The sequence below is a fragment of the Triplophysa dalaica genome, chromosome 5 (assembly GCF_015846415.1).
Source record: "Triplophysa dalaica isolate WHDGS20190420 chromosome 5, ASM1584641v1, whole genome shotgun sequence".
Classification (NCBI taxonomy): Eukaryota; Metazoa; Chordata; class Actinopteri; order Cypriniformes; family Nemacheilidae; genus Triplophysa; species Triplophysa dalaica.
Window position 1 is genome coordinate 4,478,583 of NC_079546.1, and position 14,798 is coordinate 4,493,380.

Below are 14,798 nucleotides of genomic sequence, written 5' to 3' on the forward strand. Positions count from 1 at the left end.
TAATAATAAGCATCATTGAGAAAAATAAAACATACTAAAGGAAAAGAAAAACCAAAGTGATATGTCTGTACACATTACACTAATGAGATTTTGTGTGTTTAATTCCCGTGAAAATTATATTTTTCGGTCAATAAAACTATTAAAGAGCGCTTTCAAGATCAAGCTTCTTGTTGTTATGCAACTTGGCATACATTATCATTTCGTCCTCTGCTTTCTCATATCGATCATTCTTCGTATCTATACAGCAGTATCATATGAGATAGTGATAGTGATATGAGCTCAGATTGATTTGGTAATGAGTCAATCGTATTGGACCATGACAGATCAATGTCACCCTTCCCCAATAACCCCGAAATGCTCTTCCCCTCAATCTCATCATATTTCAAAGACTTTCAGGTGCCGTGCCACAAACAACACCAGTGGACACCGAACCCAGCTTTGAACAAATGGCCAACTGGTCCATGTAGTGATCATTAAGTGTTATTTTCTTCGGAAATCCAACACATTCAGCTTCATCCCTGTTGTGTGCTGAGAGTGTTTTCTTTGACACAAAAGTGAGCTCAGAGTTTTATCTTTGATTGATCTGCTGTGAGTCAGTGGAGCAGAAGACCATTCACTGCGTTTATAAGAAAAGATAAAAGACTCTTATCATCTCTCGCTCTCTTTTTTCTTCCTCAACGTGAAGTTCTGTTTGACTGCCAGAGGAACATCCTTCATTATCAGGTCAAGGACTGTGCACCTGATCCTGCTAAGTTCTTTGTAGACGAGAGAATCGGTTGATGCGATAATCTCTGTATCTCCTTGAGACACGCTCGAGCGCGGGACATTTCTGATAGGAGTTTGAATGAGCGTCTGTGTTTGCAAATGTGTGTAGAGAGACAGAGGGATAAAAAATGGGGAAGATTGGGATGAAATAGATTCTTCAACATTCATGACAAGGATGGGAGAAAGCATAGACGGAATTATTGATGAGGGAGGGCGGGGGTCTCGTGTGAAGCCCCTGCATAAAGCATTCACAAAAGCCTTTCAAGAGAATCTCGCTTGTGCAATTCCACCTACAGTGCTGTTCCTCCCAGCTATAGTGGAGATCATGCGCTTGGTTCTGCTTGTGCATGTCAAACACGACAGGTCTGATTTGGTTCTGTGGCACAGATATGTCGAGGATTTGTGTTTCGACCGAACTTAAAGAGTGGGGGGATGTTTGCATAATGTGACCAATCGCAGCACTGGTATTGTAAATTAATGTTTATATCACCTCCAGCATCCCTTTTTATTTATTTATTTATTAAATAGCTTAGTGCCTTAAGGCGTAGTTTACTCAAAAATGAGAAATCATTTACTCATCCTCCTGTCCTTCCAAACCTGTTTGGCTCTCTTTCTTCTGCAGAACACATGAGAAGATATTTTGAAGAATGTTGGTAACCAAACAATCCATTTCGGGGATGCACAAAAACTGAGACGTTTCTCGACATACCTTTTTTTTAGTGTGCATTGTCTGATGTGACTGTGAAGAGTCCATACAGGCCCGGTTAAATGGAACGGTGTGTTTAACTCGGTCTCTCAGTATTGTAATGAGCCCTGCGTTCGTTCCATCTCCGACCGCTCCTGAGCGTCGACGAAGCACTAGTAATTAAATCAACCAGCTTAATGTTTTTAATCTCGCTGTTTCCATCCGTCAATCCGCCCGACTCCTCATTTCACACAATAGCTGTGTTTCAAAATACGGCAAGCTGCGTGCTGCCTATAAGCAGCTGCTTTATAAGACAGCATGCTGATATTCACAGGGTCTTGTGAGACACACAGATAGCACTCATTTTCCCATTTCTCTGTCTGTCTTGATTTGTCCTTTGTGATGTGCAGGGAGTGTGTTTGGGTGTTTCGATTGTTTACCTTCAGACGGCGGGTGCCGTTTGATGACCCGTTTCCTCCGCTGCCTGATTGTAATTGCATTGGACCATCAAGATGCTCACAAAGTTTCTTGGAGCACATGTGTGTGTGTGTTCACTTTGGGGACAAAACTTTTTTTACTTTTGGGGGCATTCAGGGACATCCAAGATGCTTAACAGCTTTCGCTTTTCTGGGAAAGCTTTTTATGAGATGTTTCGACATCATTTCGGGATTTGCTCCCGTACAGACACAAACATCAGCACTAATGATGGGTGATGGAGTACGGCTCACAATCACATATAGGTTTGTCATGTTTTTCTGCACTAAGTAAATCCTTTCATTATTGACCTTGCTTGGTGCACAGGGGCGTGTCATACTAAAAAATCATCTGTTGCCAGAAACACTTCACTAAAATGTCACCATGTGCTGGAGCATTACACTTTGTCCACATACTAACCGTCTCTAAAGAGTACGTCTACATTAGTGCAATATACGGTGCATTTGATTTTCGAAAGCAAATTTTAAATGTGTGTGTGTGTGTGCACGTTCGTGTGTGTGTGTATAGCCACTGGAGGTCATTGAGGTTAATAGGGATGCTGTCATACGTAACAGCACTAGACAGTGAGCAGCGAGGAAATGACAAACGCAGATAGCAAATTAGAGTCCTTCCTGTTCCCTCTCGTTCAGTTCACTTCACACACACACACACACACCTGGCTGATGGAGAACAAGGTCAACGTTTTGTTTTTTTGTTTGCACTGATGCCGGGTGTGAAATATCAGAATGCGACACTCAAGAGACAACACAAACACGCTTCTGAAAATTACCCGTCTTGCTGTGCGAATTTGGATTAACAGCCAGCGGCCGACAGATTCATCATGTACACAAATCTAATTATGAGGGTAATTGCCTACAAGGGACTTTATTGGGCCTTTATAATGAGTCTATTGTCTGTTGTTGAAGAGGATCACAAAGCTTTCTATTGAACCAAACGCTTCTGTAGCTCACGCGACCATAAATATGGATATTTTTCATGGTTTGGAGTGACCGGGTCAATACCGTCAACCCCGTTACCAAGGCAAAAAACAAGGGAATCTTAACTCTTTGCGTGTCTTAACGTCTCTCTTGCCGGTGAAGTTAATTACAGGCTTTTTTTTGGAGAAGTCAACTCTCTGCCTTTTGTAATTACGGCTCAGTCTTTGGAGGATTTGTCGCATGGGCCCCTTGAGCTCATATTCTCATCTCCGTAATTCAATTAAATCCTTCACTTAGAGCACAGAAAGCCTCTCAGCACTGATAAAGACATTTTATACACTTTTAGAAAAACACATGTTTTTTTTTTGCATTTCTTTTACGTTTTCTCATAGGGAAAGGAAAAGTGCAGTTTTGGGTTGACTTCTGCTTTTTTTGAGGAATGAGAGACTGTTTCTCTAAGGCTTTGATCCTAAAGCGATTCATTCTGAAAAACTGTAACAAAGTATAGCAGAATACAAGTTATGATCAGAATGAATAAAGATGGAAGATGAAAATGTGGTCTCATGTTGAGGCTTGTACTGAAATGTATTGTATGTCTGTAAAGATCGAATTGTATTATAACAATAATATTCTGCTTTGCATGCTGTTACTGCTAGAAGCGCGACGATGGTGTCCGACGTTGACACCACATTGCAAAAATGCAAATTTATTCAAATCTTAGTGTATTATTAGAAAACGTATTAAAGGTAAGCTGTTGGATGCTGTCGGAATGATTCATGTGTTAAGTCTCCGTTAGCCTTAAAATGCACAATGGTGACATCTTGGTTCTGATGTCTGCGTCCCCTCGGTGCCAGTGACTGGGTTGGTTTGTCATACACTGGAATACTTTAAAGAGATACAGAGTGCTATGACAGAAGGTGTGTGTGTGTGTGTGTGTGTTGGAACAACACTGAAATCATGCCGGGACTTTGTGTTCTGAAGACAGCATGTGCACATCACTTTGTGTGACAATAGTTTGTGACGTATCAGCATATAAAATTGCTGTTGTGGTTATTTATGTCATTTGAAAACAGAATTAAGTCGAAAAATGTGAACTTGTTGTTGCATCTCAGCTCACACACACACAAAGCTTTACCCACCACACGTAAAGACAGTTTTACGCAACAAGTTTAATGTTTGAGGATGTCATGGCTTTACGTGGAAAAAAAGCCTGAGGTCAAATGTGAAAAGCAGGTTCACACTAACTTGGAGTGTTTGCCGAATGCTGTATGATTCTCTACTGCCCCCTAGTGGAATCATCTCATCCAGGTTGGAGAAAATCCACCAAGTTAGTAAAAATTTGAAATTGTGGGCAAACAAAAACTTGATTTTCTGAAATTCCTACATGTAAATATTTGAGAAATAAAACAATCTCTCTTTTTGTATGTGTTACAGATATGGAGACATGGTTCCCAAGACCATTATGGGAAAGATCTTCGGCTCTATTTGTTCTCTGAGTGGCGTGCTGGTGATCGCTCTTCCCGTGCCCGTCATCGTGTCCAATTTCAGCCGGATCTACCACCAGAGTCAACGTGCAGAAAAGCGGCGTGCCCAAAAGGTACCCTGACCACCCCTGCTGACCATCTTCATCACCGAGTCCAGGGCCTCTGATGATACAGAGCCCTAATGAGCGAACACCAAATATAGATTTTCCTTTAAAATTCTGGACAGGTCTGGATGTGGCGAAGAGATTAGGCAGAGAGATTTTCACTGACCGTACACGTGAAGATGATGCTGGGAAAGTGTTTAATGCAACTTGGCCCAAAAAGCTTGTGACCCAGATGTCTGCACGCTGTGTGTGGTGTGTGCGCTGTGTGCGCTGTATGAGCTAGTGTGTGTATGTCTCTGTGGAACGATCATTTCTAGCGCATGCCCAGATCTCATGCCGTACTTCAACACTGCAGACCAGAAAAACAAACACGCATAAATAAGACAAGACAAGCAAGGAGATACTTTGAGGATGACAGATGAATGATGATGACAGTAAAGAAGTGAGTGCCCAACGTTTGGGGAGTGACTTAAGAATGCACTTAAATGCATTCTGTATTTGTACAGAAAACTGGAGTCACTCCCAATTCAGCTGCAGTGTGAACGCAAGACTCAGTGATCAGAATATGTAGATGTAGTGACATCACATCGTGTCATTGAATGAGTCTCTTAATATAGCTCTGAGCCATGGGAGACAAAAAAGATGTAGATATCTCAATCCCCCTCTGAGTAGCACACAAATAAGCAGTACAGCCAGTCCACCCAAGAACAACAATCTGTTTTCTCAGTTAAGCAAGACCGAGAGAGAGAGAATATTGAGAACTTATTTCCTGAAGGATCTTCACGAAATGAACTTTCTGTAGTCTAGACCATTACGAAGTTATATTTTATGATCCTAACTTTTACAGTGATGCTGCAAATGTTCATTACAAAGCATGTGCCCAAATATGCATGCAACCGTTTGACCTCATGGTAACCAAATGAAGTCGATACAAAAGAGACAGACTGGTTTCAGCACATTTGAGTACTTGCCTATCGACTTTTAACCGAATAACGAATCTACGATATTTACATAACGCCATGTCATTGCGCATGTTGGACGGACGCATGCAAATCTTGAGTCACAATCACACATTTATCATGAGAGGGGGAAGTGTCGGGCTAAACGCCCCGTGTGTTTGTCCACTGAACAGAAAACCAGGCTTGCTAGAATTCGTGTGAGGAAGAGCGGCGGTGCTAACGCTTATTTGCAGTACAAACTCAATCGGATGCTGGTGGACATGGAGGAGGAGGTAACCGTGGAAACCTCGTCGCTGTGGTCACTCTTAACGGAACATGACATGATGGGCTGGTGCATGTGGACCCCTCGTCCCACCGTGACCTTTCACCTGTCCAACAGGGGGCCGGGGTCCGAGCAGGATTGTCCTCATTCGAATGCTTCCGTGATGTTTCTTTAACCGCTGTCTCTCTCTCTCTCTTGCTTTTCTTGTACTTTTGGATTTTACCTCTTTGTTGTCTTTCCACCGTGTACTTGTTTTTTTACTTCTATTTTGACGACTACTTCTGTCCTTTTTGTTGCATTTTTAACATACATTTTTGATTGATTTCGCTCGGCTGTCCCGACTGGCCTGTGCGGTCTCTTTCTCGTCATGACATCATCAGAGCGCATCACATTGAAGAATGAGATTGTCTGAGTTGCATGAGATTGATTAGCCAGCATCTAAATAAGGGCGGGGTGAGAGGCGGGTAAATGTGATGCAGAGACCACGGGCGTGTTGATTGGGTGGTGCTGTGACCCTACACTGTTACTCAATGAATTGTGCCCTAGTGGTTTGGTCACTGCGTCATGTGTCCTGCTCCTAGGGTTCCAGGCACTTTGGAATGGGTACGGTGGCCTTCTTAGTTCAAAAACGACAGACACCCATTTATTACCGACATAGTTTTTCCAAAAAAAACAATACTATTACTTTGAAAATACTCAAACTGAGATGTACACAGAGAATATCATTTGTATGATAATTGTGTTTGAACCAAGAGCCATCCATCATGGTCGAGATGACGGGATGTGGCAGTGACCTAGAGCCTACCGTTATTACAATGATCTAAAAATACCTATTATCACCCGAACAATGCTGGATCATTGTGAGAATTTGGGCCTTGCTGTCAATGCTCGTCTGTTCTCTCACTTGTTTAATCGTTTGGAACTCTGATTGGTTGATAATCTATCACTCTTTTCTGTGTCTCCTATAAGGCATCTAAAGAGGCGGGCCAATCTCTGGTATGTAAGGCCAACCCCATTTTTGATACCGATCATCACCATCTTCTTCACTGCTTGGAGAAAACCACGGTAAGAATTTCTGGTTTTGGTTGTCCATAACATACTCCAGTATTTTCTCATTAATATACTCTTACCATTTGATTTAGTCATGCTGGGAGAAACCATTTCCAAAATGTTTGATATAGAGATGAATACGAAGCACAAGAAGCTTCTTCTAGTTTTTTTGGTTACTTGTCAATGGTCATTCCTCATCCTATGTATCTTTTAAAGTGTGAATGTATTTACAGGAATAGTTCAAACTAATAACGGTCGTGCTTTATGCAATACAAAAACGTAATTAAGATGAATGTCTTTACTCTCGTCCATATAGCTCTCAAACCTCATTCTCTAATATATATATTTGAAAACATGACAACCAACAGATTTTGGAAAAAATGACATCAAAATTGGTGCAGTGCTTTTTAACTAGCCATATTTGAATATAACACAAGTATGAATTTGATTTAATAGCATCAAGGGAACATGTTCAGCAAACAGGCAGAATGTAGATATAAATGATTTGTATTTTCGGGTGAACTTACCCTTTAACACCAACAAATCACAGCAGCAGCTCCGGGCATCTTTGGCACATCAATGCCTGTGGGTTTGCCACAAAAAAATACAATTTTCTCTCAAAAGGAGTCGCGAGTCAGGCCCTGGCATGAATGACAGCCACTGTCGTCCTTTGCCAACTAGACTTACGACTGTCTAGAGAACAGATTGTGACCCGCTCCTGCTTTCCTAGGGCACTAGACTAGAGACATTTCAATGGAAAGTTCCAGTTTCCTGCTGAGGATACAGGACTGTTTGGGATACCGCCAGAACTGCAGTGATTCTATGTTAAACGTCCAATGTTTGATCTCCTCTAACAGTTATAAACGCTTGTGCGATTTTGCTCTAGAGGCCAACTGTGCATATGTAATTGAGATTTACAGTCATTATTCAAGCTGCTGTCAGCACTTGATGAAACTAATGAGAACTCAATACAGCCAAAGCAATAAAACAGAGACTGCATCTGTACAGTAATGATATATTTACATCTTAGTAGTAAAAATGATACACAGTGCACTCTGAGACCACTATTTTTTTTCACTATTTGCTTTTTTATTTAGGCTCTTATTTAGGATTTTTATTGAATACTTCTTTATCAGTGTTTTATGATGTATTCCAGTAAGAGTATATATTCATACAGTATATCTTGAAATATGTTTATTTTTCAAACGGGAACTTTAAGAAAAGCCTTAAATTAAATGAATAAAAAATAAGATAAAAGGAAAAATGAATGTTTTCAATATATTATGAAGTTTTGCTTGTCAATTAAATATGGATTGCTTTACAATGTTTTTGATTCGATTTTACCAGAAAGCCAGGCAAAATTATATGATTTATTCAAAAACTGGAATACCAACAGAAATCCTTGCTTATTTAATTAAAAAACGGGAATATCATAAATAATGAAAAAAAAACACTTTCCAAAACAATTCCTTGCTTATTTAATGATTTTTTTTCTTTTCCTAGAATCATGAGTTTGTGGACGAGCAGACCTATGAGACGAGCTGTATGGAGGTTTCTGGAATGAAGCAATCGATGTCTTGCTCTTCATCATCGTCTTCCTCTCCGCACGGCCTCACTTGCTGCTCGCGTAGGAACAAGCGCAAGAGCTTTAACGTCCCCAATTCCAACATGACAGGTATACGCAGAGGCAGCATACAGGAGCTCAGCACCATCCACATCAGAGAGAGACCGCAGAGCAACAGGTGCGAACACACACACGACACAAACATGATTTTTGCATAAACACGCACATGCAAACGCTCTCTAAACAGGTGTCCTTAATACCAGACACCTTTACCCACACACACATAAATACAAAGGTTTTTATGAGCATACACACCAACAGACATAAACTACACGGATTTCGTTTAGGTTTCAATGTTGTTTCATATCACAGCTGAAAACATTTGCTCTTACAGTGATCCCAACAATATCCTCCGTAATGTTAAAGTTTTGATGTGGGCATTGACATTCTTTTAAATTTAAAATTATTCGCACAACTTTATTTATCATAATAGCGTTCCCGGTGTAAATGGGCCTTGCCGCAAAATAAAAAACAGTGCATGCTGACTGTAGTGCACGTGAAGTACGTAGTGTATCACTTTTTACATTACGTTTACATCATTAATTTAGCAGACGCTTTTAAGCAAAGCTATTTACAGGCATTTTACATTGTACATTTTATAGTGTGCCGTTTAGTACGTAGTATTTTGCATAGTATCTTGTATGCATAACCTATAGAACATAGTGTATATTCTGCATGTTTAGTGCAAGGACGTCCAAGACAGAATATGTGGACGTGTGTAATATATTCTATACTGATTTGGGATAAATCCAGATGGATTTCAACATGATAAAAGTGTTAAACCGAGCAGGCTTTCATTGGCATTGGAAAGCATGATCAGATTAGGCAAGACCTTTCCTAAATATTCATTGGCTTGGGAATGCACGCATCTTAATGAACGACCGCCGTTCCAGCTGTGCGGAAATCTGCAGAGCTTTTTGTCCAGTTCTTGACTGCGGATTCCGTGTGAGCCTGGAATTGTGTATGTGGAATTGTTCCCATAGTGATTCATGCCGCTGGAATCCCATAAAGCTCCGGTTGTGGCACTCCCCCCCTCATGCCAGCATACTCTGGGAACGCTGTCCTGACTCCATCCAACAGCTGAGGGAATTTACCCATCAGCTGGATATCATTCTCACCCGCCTGTTTTCCCCTCTCTCTTTCAATGCAGTCGTTCCAGCCTCAATGCCAAGTTCGAGGAAACGGTACCTCTTAATTCGGAAGAGCAGCCCTACATCACTGCCGCTGTCATCAGCATGCCGACTCCGCCTGTGACCACGCCCGAGGGTGGAGACTCCTCCTGCTCAACCGACTTCTTGCGAAGCAACATTGTCAGGGTGTCGGCCCTATAGACCATCCACAGTGACCATTAGCTGTTTTATTTGGCGATTGGACGCTGGAACAGGAGGAATTGATGGAGCCCTCTAGTGTAGTAGAGGAGGCATTGCAGCAGGGCGGGCCGTAGCTGGGTTTTTTACCGGCTCATGTCCAGGGCTCTGCTTCGCTGTTCCGGGATGTCAGCTCCGCCTGGGGGCTCATACATCATGTGACTCACACGTGGGCCCAATAGGCTTTCACTCAACCCATAGAGGAAATGGAAAACGATAACCATACAAGTGTGGTTATTCTAGCTTCTATACTTTTGAGTATTGTGTGTGTTTGAATTTGTTGTCTTAAACTTAATGAGATCGACAGCTATTTGTGATTATGAGTGTACCAGCAGGGGTGGGATTTTACAGTATGATATTTACAAGCTCTACACACCGATACTTTTGATACTTCGAAGTAAAGCTGGGCTCTACTAGGGTACATGGTTTTTGCGTGCGTGCGCGTATGGTAAAGACCGGTCTCTTGCATGTTTTGCATTCATAAGTCTTTGTCTTATTTCCAATTCGGCATGAGCAATAAGGATTGGCTGTGTGGGTGTGTTTAATTGTCAGTATTTTGCCTAGTTATACAGTATTGATTTGCAGCAACCTTGAGCCCCCAGAATGAGCAGCTGTCAAATAAAGGTTTTTTGTTTGTTGGCCTTTGTGGTGATAAACAGAAAATCTGTCATAGACATGTTGCATTCACCTCTCGCTCGGCCTGATAGAATGTTTATTTTTCCTTTTCTCGTGACCGAGTGTGAAGCAGAGGTGACCGGAAAGGGAAGCAACCTTTTGCGTTTCCGTGTCTGGAGATTTTGGGCTCACGCTGACGGATGAGGTTCGAGGACTTGAATACTAGCCATTCCATTTTATACTCAAAAGTTTGCCAGTTAACTGTGAAAAGAAAAACAATGTACTTATTTTATTTATAATGTTTGATGAAATTCCACTACTGTGCATGTTGTCGTGATCATGGTGAAGCCTTGACCAGAACATTGGCCCGTCTCTAATTAAAAAAGGGATTTATAAAGAGCAACTATTCTCCAGAGGAACTGACTTCAGGTTTAGATATGACGTTGACACCAATTAAAACGATTGTTTTTTGCAGATTTGCAATCCAGGCATTCACAGCCGCTCAGTGTTAGTGTAAATTCGCTGTAAAAGGCTGAATCTGGGTGCAATAAAAAAGAATAATCTAAAATGCAAAATATCTTAATAGCCTTAAGACAGGCTTTATTTTCTATAAACTAAAATAATTTGTATGCCTGATTTTGGGCTGAAATATGTTCTCGACAGGTTTCATGACTTTCACCCTAAAGCAAGCGTTTAAAAAAAACTCTATTCACCCCAAAAAAATGAATGAATCATCTCTGCCGTTTGATGTTTGGAATTAGCAAGAAGTTAGTCTGTAATGTCAGAAGATATTTTTTAGGATATTTTTTAAACGGATGTCAGAGAAGATTCTCGCTCGGCACATACACACGCGCACACACACCACCGCCCCACTGCTCAATGCCTGCACTCATTCCTGCTTTACCATGTGACTTATGCAACAAGATTCCTTTTGTAAAGATATGCTTTGTATTAAAGGGGATAATGGGGGAATAGAGTCTCACAAATGCATATTTTTAAAACGATGTCGATTATATATTCTAAATGTATTTCAGTTGTAAAATACAAAAAAATGAAAAGTTAAAAACAGAGTTAAGGGAGAGTGTTACTCGTGCACCTGTGCTGTAAATTTGTTCTTCGGTGTGGTGAAATTTATCGCGGTTTCTTTTTCCTAATTTTCATTGACGTGAAATGTAATGTCTCACTGTTTACTTTCCGGATAGCCAACTAAACGCAGCAGGACCGTGTGTTTAGATTTGGAGGTTTTCTATTTCCTGTTTTGAGCAGAGGACTGAAAGAGTGCATGTGCTCACAGACTCGTGCCGTTTCATCATCCACCAACACCTTTTTTTGTTTTAGGACCCATGAGGGACTTTTAAAAAGGGACTTCCTGTTTGTGACATAATGTACATTTAAATGACTACAGGATGATGAGCGTCCTTTGTAATTTGTTACAGCTTGTGTTATGGACATGAAAATATGTGAATTACTGAAAAACAATGAAAAAATACAAAGCAGTTGTTTAGTCCGGTGCAGTGTATATGAATAAATAGAAATAATTCATTGTCCTATTAAAACTCAGACAAAAAGACATTGTTGCATTGTGATCATTGAGGATATTTTTATCTCTCAGTTTTCGTCAATGTACACATTTTCAATACTCCATGAAATCTGTATACAACTGTATGCTGGTGTACTTCTAACATTTTATAAACAAAAAGAATTTTCTTGTTTTGAGATTTCTAACCCTGTGCCCAAATTTGCATACTATCAATCCTTAATAGTACTCGAAAACAGAATTAGTATGTTGAAATTACCATCCTTAACAGCCTAGGTAACAATAGTCACTTGTTTGTATATTGCAGAATAGCATAGGAACAAAAATGTACCAAAACTCAGTGAACTGTATTATTTTGCTGCCTTAAATGTATAAGTACAATTAAACTGGTTTTACAGGTCATTTCCTGATACTGTTACCATTTTTATCATATTTACATTAACTCAACTTATTAAAACAAGTTTAAATTGCTTAACTCATTTTAATAAGTTACAGTAACTCATCGCTAAGTTTCAAAGAGTTGAAATGACCTAGGCACCAAAACATTTCAGGGCACAACTAGGCGAATTGTGACGCTGCATCACCCAGTGTGTATTTTCTTCCAATGCCTCAATAATACGCTTCAATACGCATTTTTCCTAGGCGGCACTTTCAAAGGAATCGTCTTTGTCCGGCAACTGAACATGATTAAGTTACACCTAAGCTTTCAAATGCGGTGACCACTTGTCTCTTATATACACTTGGATGGGAAGAAATGGCGACCGCATCTATTTATTGTACTCGCTGTGCAGCACAAGAGCTGTGCTGAGCTCCCTGTACGCGTGCGATAGGACTGGACATTAGCATATTTCCCATCAGGCCGATGGTAATTGAGATGTTTGAAGTTGGTTGTAGGAAGAGGCAGTATCGCAGAGCTGCCGAAGGCATTGAGAAGTGGGGGACCTCGTCACAAAAGGGGGGATGTTGGAGTCGAGCCTTGCGCAAGCTGCAGCTGTCTGTTGGTGACCTCGCTATTTTTACGAAGAGGTGAAAAGTTAATGGTTTTATTTCCCGACTGGCTTGTTTTACTGTACTCCGCAAAAGGAAAGGGGAGCCTATATGTGATAGTAACGTGTGCAACCAGGCTTTTAAGTGACACGCAGTCAACCGATCTCAGCGAGAGTCTTGACTGAAAATATGTTTTGACAGGGATTTAACAGAGTAGGTAAACACTGCAGCACATGGTCACACAAGGAAGATAAGATTACAGGGATATGGCCAGAGTGGGAAGCTGCCGCAGGATCATATCTCTCTCTCTCTCTCTCTCTCTCTCTCTCTCTCACTCACTAACTCACTCATACACAGGAGATGAATGGGGGGGGGGGTTTGTAACAAGAGAGGAAACAGTATGTCTTTTGTAAAGCTTGTATGACGGCAATCCTGTGCTCGTCTCGTTCATAAGTCTCATCCTGCATCAGCAGAGCTCTGGGGACAAGAGGAAGCTGACAGACGCTTTTCTAGTCCCTCTGTGAGCTTTTCATGAATATGTTCGTAATATTGCAGTCGGTGTGTGAATTTTATTTATGCATTGGAAACCTTCAAGGAGGTATTGCCTGTAGCATACTACACATTTTGTCAAACGCAGGCAGGTCACATTCACCAAAATGTCTAATATGCAACAATAAATACCGCCTGGAATACCTGGAAAAGGAACAGTTCACCCAAAAATGAAAATCCTGTCGTCATTTACTTGCCTTTAGATTGTAGGAAAAAAGGAAGATATTTGGAAGGGTGTTAGCAATGTTCAGTTCTGGAATATCATTGAATACTATAGGAGGACAAAATTTATGATACTCAAAAGTGCTCCAGAACTGTTTGCTTTCCTTGATTCCTAAAAATATTTAATTCTGTGTTCAACAGAACAAACAATATACAATATTTTTTTCTATTATGGTAGTGAATGATGTTTCCGAACTGAAAATTGCTTACATTCTTGCAAATATCTTTCTTTGTGTGCAACAGAACAAAGCAATTCAACAGGTTTGTAACAACTTCAGGGTGAGTGAATGGTGACGGAATTTTAATTTTTGGGTAAACTGTCCCTTTAATGGTCGGTTTTGTTGGTTGCAACACGTTTTTTTGTTTTTATACTTCAAGTCGTCTGTCCTGTTACGGTCTCTGGAAGAATAACAATGTGCTAGATGTGGCATTTCATCACCGGAAGTAATAACAAGAGCATTTTTAACCCTTGTATGGGGTTGATGTTTTTGTTATTCAGCCAATGTTTATACCCGAAGCATTTTCAGTTTTTAGATCAGCACGGAAATAAAGATGATAAAAAATAGATTATAACAAAGACATATGAATATTATTTTTCGAACACCGCAGTTAAATCGCATTGAAAAGGTTTTTGTAAAAAAAGTACTAAAAACAAAATCTGTGATATGGGTGAAAAACATGTTTTTCGTGAATAAGTAAACATGTCATAAAACGTCATTTTTTAGAACAACATTTAAAACGCGTCTCACTGACCCGAACAAGGGTTAAACATTTATTTCAACAAATTGCATACTTCTGTTGTAAATGTTTATCGCTACATAATACACTGTTTGCATACTAAAAACAGTATGCAGTATCCTTATTAAACAGCACATGTCTCATTTTATCTGTTTCCTTTCTCTCCTTCTATCCGTCTCTATGTCTGTGTGCTCTTTATTGAAGATGTTTTATTCATTGCTTTACATCTGTTAAAATTCATGAAGCAGACAAGACCTGAAACCCTGCGCTTCACCTCAGACAGATTTGTTTCCTATCGAGTCCTGGACGAAGCCAGTGATTCCACCAAGTAGCACTTAAGCGTGACCCCTCTGGAATGCTCACACTTATAAACAGATCACGCTGCAGAAATCTGAAAGCTTCAGTGGAAGAAACTCCTCCGTTGGACAGTGGGAACCT

The 14,798-nt window shown here is 40.4% G+C and overlaps 1 protein-coding gene across 1 annotated transcript in view; it reads left to right on the plus strand.

Annotated features, from left to right (window-relative positions):
- kcnd2 (potassium voltage-gated channel, Shal-related subfamily, member 2) overlaps window positions 1-14,611 on the plus strand; it is an 81,618-nt gene extending 67,007 nt beyond the window's left edge. Inside the window, exons 3-6 of the mRNA XM_056748928.1 lie at window positions 4,297-4,459; window positions 6,641-6,736; window positions 8,225-8,463; window positions 9,496-14,611. Of these exons, the coding sequence (XP_056604906.1) occupies window positions 4,297-4,459; window positions 6,641-6,736; window positions 8,225-8,463; window positions 9,496-9,676 (679 nt within the window). The 3' untranslated portion in view covers window positions 9,677-14,611. The remainder of the gene's footprint in view (window positions 1-4,296; window positions 4,460-6,640; window positions 6,737-8,224; window positions 8,464-9,495) is intronic.
- Window positions 14,612-14,798: the final 187 nt, after the last annotated feature.